Here is a 20,158-nt window from a genome sequence, read left to right on the forward strand (position 1 = left end):
TTAAGTGTGAGGTGTTTCATGGCCAGATCTATACATAAGAAGATTAGTTTGGCAGTGATAAAAAGAACTGATGGAAGCTCAAAAGACTTACTAAGAGGTTACTACAACAGTCTAAGGAAACAGCAATGAGGATACCACCAGGATAGTGACAACTGGTATAAGGAGGAATGGCAGATGTGAGAGATAGAAAATGAGGATTTTGGCCTAGCCCTGGATAACATCAAAGGTCCCTTCAAGCTTTTATATCTATGATCCTCTGATTGTTACACTGTAGGGGCAGACTAAGCAAGACTTGTAGCTGACTGGATATGAAAGGAGAGGGAAGACTGAAAACTCCCAGATTCTGACCATGGGAGTATGGGTAAATGGTGGAGCCATTAAGAGGAAGTCAGAACAAAGAGAAGTAATTTCGAGATGAGTGATACTGATAAACTCAGTTGGGGCATGTTAACTTTGAAGAACAAATGGAATGCTCCGATGGGGAATTCCTGTGGGCAAATGAAAATAACAGTTTAGAGCACAGGAGAGATACCTGAGTCGACACTACAGATCTGGGAATCATAATTAGACTAGAAATAGTAGCTGAAGTCACAGAAAATAATGTCAGTGTGCCACAGGAAAATGTCTAAGGGACACTAAGAGAAGCAAGGACAGAACCATGGGGAATATCCAACATAAAAGATCAGGACAAGAATACAGAGACACAGGTGAAAATATAAGAAATTCCTTCAAGAACTAACCAAGTTGTAACCTAAGAACCTAGAAGACTGAAGTGGGGGTCAGGGGGAGGACAATTTTACAACAAACAGATCTGGAAATCTTTGACAGTAATTTCACTGGTGTAGTAGAGGCCTTAGCCAGACTAAAAGAGGTTAAGAGTATGAGAGTAGAAGAATTCAGTATAAAAAACTTTTATGTTTCATAATTAAGGGAAAAGAGAGATGGAATTAAAAAGCCAAGAGAACTTTTTTTAGGATTGGGGAAACCACACTTGAAGGCAGAAGGGAAGGGGACAATGGAAAAAGAAAAACTGACTATGCAAGAGAGAATAATTACTAGAGCAAAGTCACCGAAGAGGCTGAAATAAATGGGATCAAAAATGCAAGCAAAGTGGGGCAGCTAGGTGGCACAGTGGATAAAGGTCCAGCCTTGGAGTCAGGAGGACCTGAGTTCAAATCTGGCCTCAGACACTTGGCAATTACTAGCTATGTGGGCAAGTCACTTAACCCTGACTGCCTCCCCAAAAAAGAGGAAAAAAATGCAGGCAGAGGAATTAGTAACAGCTCTTTTGTCACAAAAGAGAAGGAAAGGGTGATGAAGCTAAGTTTTTAAAGAACAAAGAATGTAACCAAGAAAGCAACCACATTTTAAGGAACTGACAGTGACCAAGCTCCCAGTAGCTCCACTGGTTAGTTGTAGTCTTCTCAGTGAAGCAGGAAGCTAAGTTATCTGCTCTCAACATGCAAGGCAGGCAAGGAGCCTCAAGGAGAGAGCAAAAGGCATGGAATCAATAAAGTAAAAGATGATTGTCAAGCATCAAATACAAATGAAGTGAAGTAAAAAATTTTATCCATTAGCAAAAGTGACTATAATACTAGTATTTCACACCTCTCACAGATTCACATTTCACTATTCAATTTGTTGAACACTATGTAATAAAGTTTTAAAACTTCACTTCTTGCCACTTTTATCCTCTAATCTGACAATCTGACTGGTATCCAAACAGAAAATTGGAGTAAGGCAAGCAATGTCAGAATTATGCCCTCCAGCAGTCTGTTTTAGGATGTGGTACAAATGAATGCATTCCAGTTCAATGAAGACTAACATATTTGAAACATTCAGTCATATTTTCCAGCTCCACAGCCGCAACATCAGTGAAAAACTATAAGGAGGATGAGTTATTCTTCACATAACAATTAATCATTATGAGTAAATCTTTGTGAGAGGCAATATATAAAACAGAAAGTTCAATCTCCTTACTTCAAAAACAAGAAAAAAGGGACCCAGAGAAAGGCACTATCTTGTCTCAGATCAATGACTACAACCAGTTATTGACAGATTTGTGACTAGAATCCAGGTCTCAGGCTTCCAGTCTACTGTGCTTCTCACTACGTTATGTTACTACTACAATTATTTATAGTTATTTTTATATAGAGCCATATGAAGTCAAGCATTAAACTTACCTGGCCTGTTCCAATTTCAAATGAGTCATAATCTACATGTACAGACGACACAAAAGGACCAACTGGAAGTTTTCTCTTTGATGGATCAGTCTCGGAAGCCAGAGGAGTTGTTTCTTTTGCTTTCTGAGCAGTTTCTTCTTGACCTCTTAAGTTAGCCATCAAGGTTTTCTTGTCTGAAGCCTCTTTTTTACGCTCCTGTAAAAGATCCAACCTCAGAATTTATGCCTAACGAAAATTTGAGTTGGTCTCTAAAAAGTTGATCATCTTCCTTTCACATTCTGCAATTCAAACTTAAAGGGACAGAATATGTCAAGATCTATTTTCCTAGGAAATCATGTGTGTAACAACAGAAATGTTCATTAATGGAACACTGACATTCTGATCTATGAAACATTCCTATCATTTTTAAAGGTGTCTATATACATTGTGCTTCTCCATAACTACCAAAATATCCTGGTCAAAAAAAGTGTTTGGCCTCCATACAGGATGGATGACAATGAAGGCATTCTGAATCTACGAGCCACATAACAAAATTAACCTCATTACTTAACAGACAAGCTTTTACAGAAGACAACACGCTTTTATGAAAGCTGAACCTGCTAATTTACCAAAAACATTTTCTTACTAGGGTCTTATCCCTCTAATCCCTAAGTTTAGAAGCAGTTCCCTTTCTTAGGCACTTTTATTTCAATAGTAGCTATCCATTTACCCCACAGAAAAACTTGCCTGTATCTAGTTTACCTACCAATTAATTAGCTTTGGTCATTATCCAATCTGGAATCAAAGTCAGGTGCCTCAACCTCAGTGGGTGGGTGGGTGGCGGGGGGGTCATGATATTAAAAAAAAAGCTTGACAATCTCAGGAACAGAGATCTTTACTCTGACATTCTGAAAACTCTGTAGAACCTAATCCATTTTCTATGCATTTAAATTTTTAACTGCAAGACAAATTTAATCAAAATTCAAAATAATTTACCTCCTCATCCAAAACTGACTTCTACTTGTTTGTTCACATCCTACATCCATTCATTTTAAAGAATATCGACTAAGTGTCTACTATGAACAAGGTATGGCTCTTAGAACTTATCCCAATAGTTTCTAAAATTCAACAGTCTATTTTCCTATGTCTATGCCAATAGCTGTGTTTCTTTCCCCATCCACACTCTGTTCTTTTAGGCAATAATTAAAAACTAAGTGAGTCAACAATCTGCCCATATTTATTTCTAACCTCAGAAAATTCCCCTTGCTCTTTAAATGTTCAAAATTACATGTCTCAAATTCTTGAAACAGAAATGTAAAGAAGCAGGCCACAGAACTTTAGTTTCATGATTACAATAGAACTGGATCACTCTGGTTCAATTATTCAGTCACAATAAATTGAATCAGCAAATCATTAATCTTGGTATTGATTTGGTAGTACCTTGCTATCTATGTACAAAGTAGAGAGTGACAGAAGCTCAGAAAAGAAAGGTTCATGGCTGATACAAAGGCAGCACTTCTTAATTTAAAAAGTAAAACAACTGTATAGCCCCCAACTCCTTTGAGGAACACTTTCAAATGAAAATGTCATAATTTACTGGCCCAAAGAACAATGTACTCCACACAAAAGGAGACAAGTAGGCTGTTCCTTAAAACTCCCAATATTTCAGCACTATCTAGCTTTCTTTTCCTTTACTGAAGAGAATGAGATATGAGGAAGATCAAAAAACTATTTTCTTTTTTCACAGAATTTTGGTTCAATGACTCATATACCAAGAGATATGGATTCATGACAATGATGAAGGAGGATTAATATCCCCAAACCTCAAACAACTGTTTGCCCAAGCTATATTTCTTTGAAATTGTACAATGAATATACCATGAATAGGAGGAATTCATCACCCAGAAACATTTCTATAGTCAATATGATGGTCTATATAAAAGGTGGTAAACTTTGCATCACTTCAAATTACTAAATTAGTTTTTATTATCATCACCATACCTTTATTGAACAACTACTTTGTGTAGGAAGTTCTATGCTAGGTATCAGGAATACAAAGAAATGTAAAAGAGTGAATTTTCTATTGTTAAGGCGCGTAAAAGCTAGTTAAGCAAGATTCAAAAGGCATGACTACAAAGATATTTTTAAGTGCCTACTTACATACAGGATGGCATTGTGCTTTATACGGAATTTCTTAGAATACACAATGCCTTATCAAGACGCTTTAAAAGTTTAGAAGCTTATGGAAATTAATTTTATAATATTAAAGTTACACTGTGTATACACAAAAAGAAATAACACAAGATAAAATATGTCAAGTACCAAAAGATTGGAAGAGATAAGTAAGTGCTACAGTAGGAAATGCACAACTGGGACAATTAGAAAGTTTTTCCTCTAAGCCCAAACTAGTTAAAAAAAAAGTAAGAGTTCTTTCTGCTTAAGATAATTAGAATATTTCAGTGAATTCATATAGATGTCTGAAGACCCTTAAGAGAATGGTGCATATTGTCTCCTCCTCCTATGATTCTTTTAAACCTAACCTACTTCAAATCTAGAGGTTTTTTCCCTTTGTGTGTTTAAATATAGGTAACCAAAACAAATGTATCTGTTATTTTAGTAGTAACAGAAAAATTTCCAACAAATAAGCAATTAACAAAAAAAAATATGAATTTACCAGTTTAGCTGCCTTGTCTTTTACAAAGTTGACTATTTTCTTCCTAGGACCAAGAGGTATTCCCATTTCCTTTAGGTCATCAACTGTACACATAAGCTTAAAAAAAGAAACAAACACATAAAATTGAAAATTTTTATAATTCTACATTAGCTAGTTAGATTGCTATAACATCTAAAACAGATTAATACTCATTCAAACTAAGAACTTTAATTTTTTTTAAATCACACACATGGACCAGAAGCCTGGATTCCATAATCTAAAATCTTATCACATTCTTAAATTTCCTAATCTGATGAGAAATTTTAAAACAAAAATTAAAAACTATTATCAGTACCAGAGACTCCATGTCTATCTTTTCCTTTTCAAAAGTGCTGTTATATTCAGAAAGGCTAAGTGCTTCCAGGGTTTCCTGCAAAGTTAGGACTTCATTTTCAATATCAAGGTCACAAGATTCATCCATTGGCACCTTTGGATCTTCTAATGCCTTAAGTAGAAAAACAAAAATGGAAAAACATTTGCAAAGCTTTCACACACTCTCCTTTCTTGGTAAATGGCAAATCATGACATGGGTGAGCTCTAAAATTTCCTATTACATTTCTCAAAGGATGTATTTACTATACAAAAACATTTCTGAAACTTGACAGTTCAAGTTCTAAAACAAACTTAGGTGCAGCTAAAAATCTACATGCTAACTAAACATTCTTGAGACATACCTGCTTTTCAAAAGGAGCTGTATGCTTCATCATACCATTAGCAGTAGTTAGAGGCACAGTTTTTGAAGTCAAGTCTTTTTGATTAGATAGTATATCAAATAATATCAAAGATCCTGAAGAACATAAAGTATATTTTTCCATTTATAAAGTTAGTAGATTTGATATTTAATAATAGAAAACATTTAAATATTTCTTATGGTTTATCAAGTGCTTTCCTTACCACAACTCTGTGAGATAGAAAGTGCAAGTATTCTTATTCCTCCTGTTTTAAATGTCATCCACACTGGCCTTCGTATTTTTTTTTTTTTGCTTTTTGGTGAGGCAATCAGGATTAAGTGACTTGCCCAAGGTCACACAGCTAGTAAGTGTCAAGTGTCTGAGGCCACATTTGAACTCAGGTCCTCCTGACTCCAAGGCTGGAGCTCTATTCCCTGCACCACCTAGCTTCCTTTCTAGGCTTCCTATTTTACAGATGAGAAAATTGAGGTAGAACTCGATTCAGAATTTTATCCACCACACAATAGTTCTCAAACTTGTGCACAGAGGTAGAATCCCAAAGTTTAAACAAGGCTTTGACAGAATGCTTGTAGCAAAATCCTCTACAATTATTTTTTATGCTTATTAGCAAACAACATAAGGTCATTAAAAAAAAAGTGGGGTGTTTCATAGTATCTTGTAACACAGTTTAAGTAACACTGTACTAGACCATGCTGTTTCCTAGTAATGTGCTCAGTGCTAGACAAAATCCAATTGATCTAAGCTAGGTAACAAAGTAGAGTGCTAGACCTGGACTCAGAGATCTGAGTGCAAATCCTGCCTCAAATACATAATTTTGAACTTGCCATTTCACTTCTGTCCGCCTCAGTTTCCTCACCTGTAAAAGGGGAATAATAATAGTGCCAATCTCCAAGAGTTGTTGTTAATCAAATGAGATAATACTTGTAATGCACTTTGCAAACTTTAAAACACTATATAGTTGCTAGCTGTTATACAAATGCCAGCTATTAGAAACATCATCAATACCACTAATTTACACAGAAATTGGATATAAATGAAAAAAAAAGATAATGTATATCATAAAGACAAATGAATTTCAAGGTGAAAGAGTAAGTAGATAAGTGGGAAATCCAGCATTTCATAACACAAGAGTTAAACTTTATCCTTTAGAAAACTTTGCAGGCAATGGAAGATCAATTTAGAATTAGGTTAAATGCATATATTGAAAACTTACCCAAGCTATATCCAGCAACAGAGACCCCTCCTTTAAAACCTGGGTTCCGACTGATAAAAAGTGCATATAGACGGTTTATTTCCATTCCCACTTTTTCCACAATAGTCTGACAGTAGGTGGGACTATTGTAAAACAGTATGTCTAATAAGGTTTCATTGGTAAAGTGTCGCAGACGGCCAATACTTGGTAGAGTTATTTTTTTAATGTTCCTTTGAAAAACAATATAAATATATTTAATCATCAATATCAACTTCCTCAATAACCATTATGAAGAGCCTCTTATGTACATGATACTGTGCCAAGTGCTGGAGATACAAGCTTGATTATCGCTGCTATGTTTCTAGATCAGTCCATAAAACTAAATTTTGACTCACAAAATGCCTTGAGGAGAAAGGATATGAGGGGGAACAAAAGGAAGAAAATTCCAAGTAGCAAAAGGTAGAAAAGAAGGGAATTACTGTGCTCACAGAGCTAGGAGACTATTCTCAGGAAAGTACCTATGTATATAGAGAATGCAAAAATTGGGTAGATTTAAACAACGGATATTAGATTAACTGTGAAACTGTAACAGAGTAAGAAGAGATCTTAGAGATCATCTAGTCCAATGCCTTCATTTTATAAATAAAAAACAACTAAAGAGGTGAAGTAACTTGCTAAAGATTACAAAGCTAATTAGTAACATAGCTTCTTAGTAACGGAACTGAGATTTTGAGTTTGGGTTACTGGATTTCTTTCCATTAATCCACACTTTCAAGGGCTTACTACAATATAAATGTAACATACTGTATATTAACATAATTAAAATAGTATAATGGATTAAAATGGTTAGAGTTCAAAGGATCTTTGCTATCTTGTTCAATGTTCCCATTTTACAGATGAGCAAACTGAAGCTCAGGGAGACAGAATCACTTCCCAAGTTGGGACTAAAAGTAGTGGGGGGAAAAAATCATGTCCTAAAGTCTCAGTGCAATAGTCTAATAATAAATCTCTACCTTTCTAATTCTGAACTTAAAATTATATCAGTCTAAGTCTAGAAAATTAATACAAACCTGTCAACACCTGTAGCATCACCATGTAAGGAACTATGCCAATGAACTGGAAGGAATTCCACCCTGCTTACTTTATGGTCATCTAAAGATTTCTTAAAATGTGTCTGCAGCAATTTTAGAGAAACCATCCTGAAATCATCAACTTAAGAAAGGAAAAATGAAATACTTCAGTGAAAAAAATTCAATATTAGCTAGATCAATGATTACTAATGAAATAATCACTATGTTTAAAATCCCAAAGTCATTTTCTGAAGAAAAAAGCAAATATATTACCTCAATAACACTAAAATACAGGGAAAAATAATTCCTTTATTTTAGAAACAAAAAGTTTTATAAAAGAAAACTTTCCTGGCTATGAAAACATGAATTTAGAAAGTAATACAAAGGTTTAAAAAAATACAAATTTAATGAAAACCTGATGGAAATTCATTAAAAAAACTTCATTCAATTAAAATTATTTTCAAATATAGTGCTCATGAATCATGGCAGTCAAATGTAAAACCATGAAAAAAGTAGTTTTTCTCCTTAATCAACCAAATTCACATTCCTCCTGCTGACATATTATAAACACCACCTAGTAATTTTTGTACAGCTGAAAACTAAGAGTTTTAAGAGCACCTTGACAGTTTATATATTCATTTTAAAACTATTCTTTGAATGAAAAAGTAACAAACATACCACACTCAATAATGCTTCTAAAACGTAAATCACAAACAGGACCAATGCCATGTACCATAAATACTAAATGGTCAATCTGAGGCATCTCACCTATTGAAAGAGAAATATGTTAGGATATGTGTTGCCTAACTGATGGGTAGTATTGTCTTGCTCAAAGCTTTCACCTATAAAAACACTTAAAAGTTCTATTGCTCCAACCCCACTAATACAAGCCTCAGCATCTCCAGAGTGAAAAAAGTCACCTTTCCCCAGCACACAGCAGGAGGCCCAGGAGGAAAAGAGAGCAGGCTACTGCCCTACCTGGTAGCCCCCATAATCATCTAACTGTTAAGAATTTTCCAACTCTAGGTCTGGTAATAAAATCACTTGGACTCCTCATCTCTCCAGCGTCTTAAACTCCATTTTGAGAAATACTGTTAAGATAAAATTTGGTTTGCACTACTTCTTAAACATTCATCCCCTGTATCCATTTTCCTCAAAGAATTTTTAAAAGTTACTCACATATGATTAACACAAATGTTTAATTTTTTCATTCCACTTATATTTCACCTCCTTATACTTTTATTGTATAATTGAGAACAAACATGAAGAGTACAAAGTTGTTAAACTGAATCTCATACTTCACATTACAACAAATGAAACTTAAGTGTTCACAAACTGTAATAATTCAGGATTGTTGGTCTCTATACAAAGGTGTAAGAAAACAAAAGCAGTCATTTACGAAATCATAGTCAAAAGCCAAAGGCACATAAAACAACAATGTGCTTATTCACATGGGAAATAAAATGCAAACTAAAATATGTATTAATTGTAATATGTTGATACATTTAATGTTAAGTTAATTTTTTAAATGAAAGGAAGCTTTTCTAGGTCTATGTTACTTACCTTCAAAATACTCAACATTAACGATAATGTCTTTTACCAGTTCAAAAATAGTGTTAAAGACTAAAAGTGTACACAGATCCTATGTAAACTAAAAAATATGAACTATAAAAGTATCTTCCTTACTAAGGGCATATTTATAAATTCTAGGAAAGGTAAAGATAGAAGCAATTGCTGATCAAAGCAGAGGATAACTATGATAAAGCATTTCATACAGAAAGCAAGTATTAAATGTAAAATAGGAAGAGCTCAACATGCAAATTCAATTCACTTAACATGAAAAGTTTATAATTAGCAATTAAGTAATTAACAACATAAAACTAAAGGAAAAAGCATAAATTTAGTCTGACCAAGTGAGAACACAACTAGGAAAATGTTTACAGTTATTAGTAGCAAATCATTTATGTATACACAGTGAGTACTGTAATAGTCATATATGAAAATATATAAAAGATATAAAAATATATATGAAATTATACATTTAAAACATATATGAAAAGAAATCAGCCAAACTCTCAGTAACTATAATGATCAATCTAGGACCTGAAGAGTGAACAATTAAACCAACTTTTATCCTTTCAGGAAAAGTGTAAAGAATGTCATATATGCTGTTAGACAATTTTAGTTGGTTCTGTTTAACTGCTTTGTTATAAAGAATGGCTCACTTTTTGAAGGGAAGAGGAAGGGATCCTGAAATAACTAAATGAAAAAAAAAAAGAAAAGGCATTAATAAAATAATTTTAATAGGAGAAAATGTTATATACAACAAAGATCCCCTTTGTACTAAAAGAATAAGAAAATTTATCAAAACAAATGGACTTGGTGTAAGGACTACAAGACAACAGAGAGTGCTAGAAAATGAGAAAGAATTTAAAGAAGATTTCATCAAAGGAAGCATCCATGCATCACAATCCTGTTTCTATTTACTCGAAAGGAGCTGGCTCTCTCAAGACATTCTATGGTAAACGTATCATCAAACAAGTCAGGTCACATTTACATCACGATTTTAGGTTCACAATGCACTCTCCCCACAATGCCTAAGAGGTAGTATCATTATCTCCATTTTACAGATGAGGAAACTGAGGATCAGAAAGGTTGAGAGACTTAAGGCAGAGCCAAGATGGCAGAATGAAAGCAGTGACTTGCTTGAGCTCTCCTCCAAACCCCTCCAAATGCTCATAAAAAATGGCTCTAAACAAATTCTGAAGCAGCAGAACCCACAAAAAGACAGAGTGAAACAAATTTCCAGCCCAAGACAACCTGGATGATTGGTCAGAAAGGTGTGTCGCGCCGGGCTGGGAGCGTAGCGCAGCATGGGTGCACAGGCCGCAGGCGCGCAGGCTGCAGCAAACCTGGAGCAGGCCTCAAAGGACTGAATCTCAGGCAGCTGTGGAGGTTTCCAGACTCCTCAATCCACCAATGCCAAAGCCAAATTAGAATGTCAGTGGGAAAAGTCTGTTTCTGTCGGTGCCTGAGAAAGGAAGGCGGGGTTTCAGCTCCATTCCCCAAGAGCGTGGCCCTGTGGCGTGGCAGCTGCTTCCTGAGCTTCCAGCCCACAGACTGAGGGGGAATCCAGTGGCTGATCAGAGAGGGATTGCAGGGATCTCTTTGCCAGTGCTGAGGCAGGAATCTCTTCCTTTGCCCGTATTTGGATCTGGGCCACAGTTTTGGGCGGCGGTGCTGGGGTGAGGAGGAGTGCTGGTTTGGTGGAGCTTGTAGTGATTGTGGAGAGGAGCCCCTCCTCACAGTTACAGGACAGAAAGGAGTACTTGTAGTCGCAGGCCAGGAAAGGAGTAAACACCTTGCCCCTTATCATACAACCTTGGAAGAACTGAAAATTTACAGGTCCCTACAAGTATCTCTGAAAACAGCTGTACAAACCCCCGAAGCTTGGGAAAGTACATTCTCCACATTGGAAGCAGATTCGTACCTTAACAAAGAGTTTAAAACTCAAGTAATTGGCTGGGATCATGAGCAAGCAGTACAAAAAGAGTCAGACTATATTATCTTACTTTGGTGAAAAAGAAGATCAAAATATATAACCAGAAGAAGACAACAAAGTCAAAGCCCCTACATCCAAAGCCTCCAAGAAAAATATGAATTGGTCCCAGGCCTTGGAAGAGCTCAAAAACGATTTTGAGAAGCAAGTTAGAGAAGTAGAGGAAAAACTGAGAGTGATGCTAAAGGAGACCCAAAAAAATTCTGAAGAAAATAACACCTTAAAAAATAGCCTAACCCAAATGGCAAAAGAGGTCCAAAAAGCCAATGAGGAGAAAAATGCCCTAAAAAGAAAATTGGCCAATGGAAAAGGAAGTCAAAAGATTACTGGAGAAAATACTTCCTTAAAAATTAGAATAGAGCAATTGGAAGATAGTGACTTTATGAGAAATCACGACACACTAGAACAAATTAAAAAAAATGAAAAATTAGAAAACAATGTGAAATATCTCATTGGAAAAACAACTGACCTGGAAAATAGATCCAGGAGACACAACTTAAAAATTATTGGACTATCTGAAAGCCATGATCAAAAAAAGAGCCTAGACATCATCTTTCAAGAAATTATCAAGGAAAACTGCCCTGATATATTAGAACCAGAGGGCAAAATAGAAATTGAAAGAATCCACAGATCTCCTCCTGAAAGAGATCCCCAAAGGAAAACTCCTAGGAATATTGTAGCCAAATTCCAGAGTTCCCAGGTCAAGGAGAAAATATTACAAGCTGCCAGAAGGAAACAGTTCAAGCACTGTGAGAACACAATCAGGATAACACAAGATTTAGCAGCTTCTACATTAAAGGACCGCAGGGATGGAATATAATATTCTGGAGGGCAAAGGAGATAGGATTACAACCAAGAATCACCTACCAGCAAACTGAGTATAATCCTTCAGGGGAAAAAATGGTCATTCAGTGAAATAGAGGACTTTCAAGCATTCCTGATGAAAAGACCAGAGCTGAATAGAAAATTTGACTTTCAAATACAGGACTCAAGTGGAACATGAAGAGGTAAACAGGAAAGAGAAATCATAAGAGACTTATTAAGATTGAACTGTTTACATTCCTGCATGGAAAGATGATATTTATAACTCATGAGACCTTTGTCAGTATTAGGGTAGTTGGAGGAAAAAAATTATATGTATGTATATGTAGATAGATAGAGAGCACAGGGTGAGCTGAAGATTAAGGGGTCATATCTGGAGAATAAAATTAAGGGATGAGAGAGGATTATACTTGGAGAAGAAGAAAGGGAGAGGTAGAATGGGGTAAATTATCTCACAAAAAAAAAAACAGAAAAGTCTCTTACAGTGGAGGGGAAACAGGGGAAGGTGAGAGGGAATGAGTGAATCTTATTCTCATAGGATTTGGCTTAAGGAGGGAATAACATACACATTCAATTGGGTATGGAAATCTGTCTTACCCTACAGGAAAATAGGGGGGAAGGGGACAAGACAGCAGGGGGATGATAGAGAGGAGGGCAGATTGGGAAAGGGGTAATCAGAAGTAAATACTTCTGAGGAGGACAGGGTCAAAAGAAAGAATAGAATAAATGGGAGGGCAGGATAGGATTAAGGGAAATAGAGTTAGTTTTTCACAACATGTCTACTATGGACGTGTTTTGCATAACTGCACATGTACAACTTATATTGAGTTGCTTGCCTTTTCAATGAGGGTGGGTGGGGAGGGAGGAAGAGAGAAAATTTGAAACCTAAAGTTTTAAAAACATATGTTTAAAAAAAATGTTTTCACATGCTACTGGGAAATAAGAAATACAGGAAATGGGGTACACAAATCTATCCTGCCCTACAGGAAAATAGAAGGGGAAGGGGATAAGAGAAGGGGAGAGAGATAGAAGAGAGGACAGAGTAGGGGAAGGGATGTTCAGAATGTATGACATCTTGGGGTGGGGGTAGGGGGGGAGATGGGGTGAAAATTTGGAACTCAAAAACTTGTGGAAGGGAATGTTGAAAACTAAAAATAAATAAATTTATATTTCAAATAAATAAATAAATAAATATTATTAGAAAATTTAAAAAAAAAAAAAGGTTGAGAGACTTGCCCACTGTCACATAAGTGGCAGAGCCAGGACTCAGATTTACTTTTTCTGACTAATTCCAGGGTTTTCTCTACTATAATACACTGACGACTGAAAGACTTGAATTGTTTAATCATATCACTGGTCTTTTGTCTTAACTCTCTCCTCTAGAGGTTCACATACCTTCAGGAATTTCATCATGATCATCAATTCCACGTTTTACAACTCTGGGTCTTGTCTGTCCATCTTGTGTGGTCCCCCATTCATCTGACACTGAGGAAGGCTGAAACTGCACTATAACCTAAAATATACAACAAAAATACACTTTAAAAAAACTTGTTGGCAAAAAATTAAACAAATTCATTTCTACTTGGAGCAAAAATATCTCTCCTCAAACATACATGAATAAAGTAAAACTTTTGCTATATCTAAATATACACATAAGGCAATGGTAGATCCACTGACCCTAAGACTAGTATTATAAAATGTATCCACTGTATTTAAATAACCAAATTCAACAAGTCTGTTGACAGTATGCAAAAAATAATATCAACTATAGGCATACCACAACTTAAGCACACCTTATTTGATAATTCAGATTAAAAAAGAATGGTTGTACAAAGGAATGTACAATAAGAATCCTTTAAGTGACCAGTGAATGTATAAAAAAAGGTTACAACTGTAACCCTTCCATTTTAGGAAGTCATTTTACAGCAATACATGCTTCACTAAGCTCTGTCCTGTGACTTACTGAGAAATATCTTGCAATTAGTAAAAGTTATGCAGAAAACCACAAATCAAAGCTTTAAACAGAGTAACTCCCCAGGAAAAAAGGAATGGTAAAAGGGTATACATTTGTATGTATTAAAACTTTCTAACATTACACAGAAATCAGTCTACCTGACTCACAACAACAAAAACTGTGATTAGCTCATAGTTGTTCTAATGTATGTTGCCACAAACGGAGGATCACAAATGAGAACATCTAAGTTCTGCTAGTTTCCATGATCAATTTTAACTATGGCAAACAATTCTGAATACAATGTGAATATACACATTATTTACTAACGTACATCCACTGTTGAAGTTAACACTATTCAAATACACAAAAAATAATTTGAAACATACAAATAAGTTAATAATTTAAATATCTTTATTACCTTCGGGTTATGCATAACAATTGTTTCTCCACTGGGAAACTCAAGTCTACGATGCCACAGATTGGTGGTTACAGCTTTTTTGTATTCTGCCTAGGATAATAGGTAAAATAGTTTTAAGTCCAAAATGACTAATACATAAAATTATACCATGTTAAAAAAGCATGTATATGAAAAGAATAAATGAATATTGTATTGGCAAAGATGATACTACACATAAAGCCTGGTGATATTTTATTATAAGACTAGAAAACTATCAGAAAATTGACTTCCAATTAAATCGATGTGAAATAGGTTATTCGTTTCATATCAGAGTACAGAATCACAGAGTAAAGCAAGATACAAAAAAGGAGAGAATTCCTGCTCAGACCATTCACAAGTCACAAGAACTGATCTTTAAGATGTCTGAAAAAGAAACATACTTTAAAAACTGCCTAGAATATAAAGTAAATATTGTAGGTATCAATCAATACAAAATTAGTCATTTCACCAACCAAATTACTTAAGTAATTATTACACCTTCAGCAATTCCCTATTAAAAAAAAATTGAAATAATATCCAAGGACCAAGGGCTCACTCAATTTTGGAAAGATATACATGGCAACTTAGGAATGTAGGAGTCAAATGCATTTTTTAGGTTCTGGGGTTTAATGTTTTAGTGATGATGAAAAATCTTATAATCAGTTGATAGTATTTTAGATTTACATATGAAATCAGTATAAAAAATTTCAGGATTTTAAAAACATTCTGGCCTTCTGTTTATTGAAGTTTTCTTCATCTAGGAAAACAATATGACAGCAGAACTTTCTACTTCTCTAACAGAGATGGGGGAAGAGGGAATAATAATAATTTACATTTATGTGGTTCCTTAGAGCCACAAAATAATTTTACCTACATTAAACAGCCTCACAGCTTTCCACCTAAACAAATTCTGACTACCATTCTGCAACAACCAAACACCTAATAGCCAAACTACTGACAGCCTCTCCATACTTAGCCCAGTACAGAACACAGTAAAGGAGTTACTGGGTGATGAATTCTTCAGCCAGGGCAAAATAAAGGTTGTGGCTCAGCATTCTTTTACTCTTGTTTCTCACTGTTCAAAAGCATGTTAATTTTTTTCCAGAGACAAATGATTCTTCATGATTTTAAGATATATTGTACATCAGACAGTAGGTTTGATTGTTTCTCTCCAATCTTCACTGTTTAGGAGCTTTCTTTTCTGTCATAAAAATCTTTTCTAATCTAGTCAAACCCAATACCCTTATCTTCGTTATTCTTACGCCAGTTCTCAACTCCCAACTGGTATTTATCCGATAGCTCTAGCATCTAATGGTTTTCAGTACTACAGATTTCAGCATTTTCAGAGAAGGCACAATGAATTATATTTAAGTTAAGGCTTGTCCTAAACAGGAAGAAAACTTGCACAGTGCTTTCAAGATAATAAAAGATATTAAGAGAAGACTCCTGAGATGATTCTTGACAAAGCATGTATCTTAAGTCTGCAAACCGGAAAAACTAGTCGGAAAAAATAAACTATTTGGGAATGTTATATATAAGTGTTAGATTAAAACAGGGTAATATTTAGTTCAGCACAAAGCTAAGAGTAAGTAAGAAATACCAAGAAATGACACTATTTTTTATCTGTGTTTTATACTAATTTCCATATATTAATCAATGTTAAATTTTGCATCTCATCCTAAGAATTAACATAACCAATGGTATTTGATGTCTCACAATTAACCAAAATGAGGATGGGAGCAAAAGAAAACACCCCCTTATCCTAAGTTCTGACATTTGCACTGTTCCCCTGAGACCATATATAAACCTCACTATAATAATCCTCAGAGAACTGAAGTGATATAGAGAGGAAATAATGTCAGAGGACCTGGACTCAAATCCCTGCTCTACCCTTTATTGTCAGTGTGCTGTTGGGCAAATCAATTAACTTCTCTGGGCCTCAGTTTCTTCATCTGTAAAAGGAAGGGGCTAGACTCAATGATTTCTAAGGCTCCTCCCAACTCCAAATCTAAGAACCAATGAACAGGGTGGTCTCCTTTATTGGTGAAACCACTCTAAAGAGATCCATGAGAAGGTCCAAGAAAGAATCACCTTATATTAAATGTAGCTTTATAGAAAACAGTATGAGAATTAGTTTCCATTGGGCACGTGTATATTGTCCCTGTATTTTTTCAAACAAATGGTAAAATATTTTAAGACGCATACCTCTAGTTTTTCACTGAATTCCTCTGTATAAGGAATATACCGGCTGTCTGTATCCCCCTTGTAAAACCAGGTACAGCGTCTAACTTCAGTTTGTTCTTCTTCCCAATACACTGCTTTTCTCAATCTGTCATAGAGGTAAACATCATAGCGTCCACCATCCGTGCTTAAAACAACACTCTCAGGATCTGGCTGAACTAAAATGTAAAATTTAAACTTTATTTAGACACTTAAATATGCTCTTCTTCCTCATCTATAAGCAGATAACATTGTGATCATGTTACCCCCTTTCCAAATAAAGCACCAAACTCATCTATCCAGTTGAAAAATAGGTTTAAAATTAATCTGTGATACTTTAAGTTTTCTCTTTCCTCAGCAAGAAGAAACAAGACTTTGAAGACCACAGCCAGAAAACAATAAACACTTATTATCATAAAATAATTCAAAAATATTTATGGGATTTTTAAAAATAGGAGTGTCACAAAAAGGAAATCAGGGTGGTATAACGGAAAGAGAGAACAGGCCTCCAAGGCAGGCTAATTTGGGTTCAAATCCCACCAATGACTCATACTAGCTTTGTCTCCTCGCCTGGTCAATTAAGCTTTCAGTACCCCTGACAACTCTCTTTTAAAAACAAAAAACAAGAGGCAGGTAGGTGGTGCAGTGGATAGAGCACCGGCCCTGAAGTCACGAGGACCTGAGTCAAATCTGGCCTCAGACCAAACACTTGACACTCACTAGCTGTGTGACCCTGCACAAGTCACTTAACCCCCAATGCCTTTAAAAAAAAAAAAGCAGTGATCTGTTAGGTAGAGAAATTTTCCTCACTGACAATTCCAACTAACTCAAACTAAACCAAAGAACTCAAAAGTCAAGTTTTTTTAAAACTCATACTGGTAAATATGTTAAATAACAAACTAAGCTCAGTAATTACACACATCAAAGTTTCAAAAGTATAAAGAATCCCTCTACATGTCAAACACTAAACTAGTAACTCACAAGAATGATCTAGAAGACTACGTCCAAAAAAAACCTTTCTAGATCAAAGGTAACTGCTATTCATTGTTTGAATGTTTTTGTTTTAAAATCAGAGTAATATTCCAAAGACATAAATTCTTCCTTTACAAAAATCAAATTCTGAAGCCAAATGGTTCTTTGCTACCCTAAAAAGAGGATAACAAAAAAAGAACAGATAGATTTTATATAAAGATTTTTATTTAAACAGTTTCTCTAAATAAAGTGAAAGATCATTCAACCCAACATATACCACTTGCTCAAAGTATTACTAACATTTCCCACTTAAAAAAAAAAAACAAGTAATTTGACATTCACAAAAGTCAATGGAAAAGAAAGGAATAAAGTCCTTCAACTCCCAGATCATAACTAAAATTTTTTTCCTACACTTGCCTCTTCCCCATCCTACCCCCCCCAAAAAAGAAAATTTGTACTTACCTGAATTATAGACTTCCTCAAGATGTACAGAATCAAACATACTGAACGGCATCCATATTTGTTTGCATTCTACTTCTTTGCAATAAAACCAATGGGGCTGAACTGCCTCATATGGATTTTGAAGGAAAAGAGGAGGTGATGCTTGTATCACAGGAGCTGCAGGCCTAGCCAGAAGCTGCTGTTGGACTGGTGATGACAAGACCGTCTGTCCTGCTGGAGGAATCTGAAAAGAAAAAGCCCACGTCTCCTACATGTCTAAGAGGCACCATGGCACAGAGGGCAGAAGTCTGAACATGGAGGCAGCAAGGTCCGCCTTAGATACTTACTAACACTTAATGACTGTGTGATCATAGCCTCTCTGATGCTCAGTTTCCTCATCTGTAAAATTGGGATAATAATATCTATAATACTTCCCTCAAAGATTCTTTTAAGGTTCAAATGTAAAGGGCTTCGCAATCTTTAAACTTCTAAACAAATGTCAGTTTTTATTATCTTTGAAATAATAATTATGCAAGCTCTTCAGACCTAAAAGTAATCCTGAAAACTTGTGATCTTATAAACTATCCCTACAATCAAAGAAAGAAATTTTTTCTACCTAAAATTTTTCAAGTTAGACACATATAGCGAATCACAAAACTGTGACTCAAAGAAATCGTTACTTTTTAAGGGCATGAAAAGACAATTTCCTCGGGACTTTTTGTGCTGACAAAGTATGAGTGAAACATGAACTTAGTGACGCCTGTCTCCCACACTTTAGAATGAAAGCAAGACAAGATTACAAATTACACTCGATGCTCATCACCACATCACTGATTTGTGCAGCAGTGGGTCAGACGCTTTATTCTTTTCATTTTTCACTCCAAGCGAATTCCTTTCTGGAATCAGTTAACAATTCATAAAATTTTTTAAAACTCAAAGAGTTCCATAAAAGATAACACAAATTTTCTACCAACATTATACCATATGACAAAGTATTTCTGTATTTAGATCAAGTCCCTATTAAAAAAAAAACTAAGGGGGCAGCTAGGTGGCACAGTGGATAGAGCACCAGCCCTGATGTCAGGAGGACCTGAGTTCAAATCCAGCCTCAGGCCAAACACTTAACACTAGCTGTGTGACCCTGGGCAAGTCACTTAACCCCAACTGCCTAAAAGAAAAAACCTAAAAGCAGCTAAAGAAGTATATCAATTTTGATAACTAAGGTTTTAAAAACTAAAATTGTACTTGATTATATCCCAAAACATTTGCTCCTGGATATTTCTCATTTTATAAAGTTATTCATACTTTGTATTACATTAAAACTTTTTGATTTGCAGGCTATTCAGTTTAATTAGTTACTTCTTCAGTGGATAAGTACTTTAATAAAAAGAAAGAATAAATCTAATGATCTTACTTTAAAACTGCTTTTACTACCAAGCACATAGGTTTCACATTTTCTTTAAAAGTAATTAGCTTTCCAGGTGGATATCAGAAAAACCTGGAAAGACTTACATGACTAAATGAAGTGAGCAGAACCAGGAGAACATTGTACACAATAATAACAACACCACGCGATGACCAACTATTACTGACTTAGCTCTTCTCAGCAATACAATGATCCAAGACAATTCCAAAAGAATTCAAGACAATTCCAAAAGACTCATGACAGAAAATCCTTCCACATCCAGAGAAAGAACTATGGAGTCTGAATGCAGATCGAATAACATTATTTTCATTTTTTTTGTTTTTTGTAGTTTTTCCCTTTGTTCTTTTTATTCTTTCACAACATGACTAATGTGGAAATACATTTCTACAATTCTTTTGTATAACCTATATCAGACTGTCTGATATCTTCAGGAGGGGGATGAGGAGGGTGCGAAGTAGAAAAATTTGGAACTCAAAATCTTATAATAATGAATGCTGAA

General features: G+C 35.2%; 1 protein-coding gene across 5 annotated transcripts in view; it reads right to left on the reverse strand.

Annotated features, from left to right (window-relative positions):
- The window catches only part of SEC23IP (SEC23 interacting protein), a 33,969-nt gene that overhangs the window by 8,408 nt on the left and 5,403 nt on the right, over window positions 1-20,158 (reverse strand). For all 5 annotated transcript variants that reach the window (XM_078151023.1, XM_020988235.2, XM_020988231.2 and 2 more), the window contains exons 3-13: window positions 18,255-18,477; window positions 16,806-16,999; window positions 14,583-14,672; window positions 13,606-13,723; window positions 8,508-8,597; window positions 7,830-7,971; window positions 6,781-6,989; window positions 5,550-5,662; window positions 5,171-5,320; window positions 4,837-4,932; window positions 2,184-2,378 (exon numbers count right to left, since the gene is read on the reverse strand). In XM_078151023.1, coding sequence (XP_078007149.1) covers window positions 2,184-2,378; window positions 4,837-4,932; window positions 5,171-5,320; window positions 5,550-5,662; window positions 6,781-6,989; window positions 7,830-7,971; window positions 8,508-8,597; window positions 13,606-13,723; window positions 14,583-14,672; window positions 16,806-16,999; window positions 18,255-18,477 — 1,620 coding nt within the window. The remainder of the gene's footprint in view (window positions 1-2,183; window positions 2,379-4,836; window positions 4,933-5,170; window positions 5,321-5,549; window positions 5,663-6,780; window positions 6,990-7,829; window positions 7,972-8,507; window positions 8,598-13,605; window positions 13,724-14,582; window positions 14,673-16,805; window positions 17,000-18,254; window positions 18,478-20,158) is intronic.

The sequence above is a fragment of the Phascolarctos cinereus genome, unplaced genomic scaffold, assembly GCF_003287225.1.
Source record: "Phascolarctos cinereus isolate Bilbo 61053 unplaced genomic scaffold, phaCin_HiC Scaffold_3;HRSCAF=262, whole genome shotgun sequence".
Classification (NCBI taxonomy): domain Eukaryota; kingdom Metazoa; phylum Chordata; class Mammalia; order Diprotodontia; family Phascolarctidae; genus Phascolarctos; species Phascolarctos cinereus.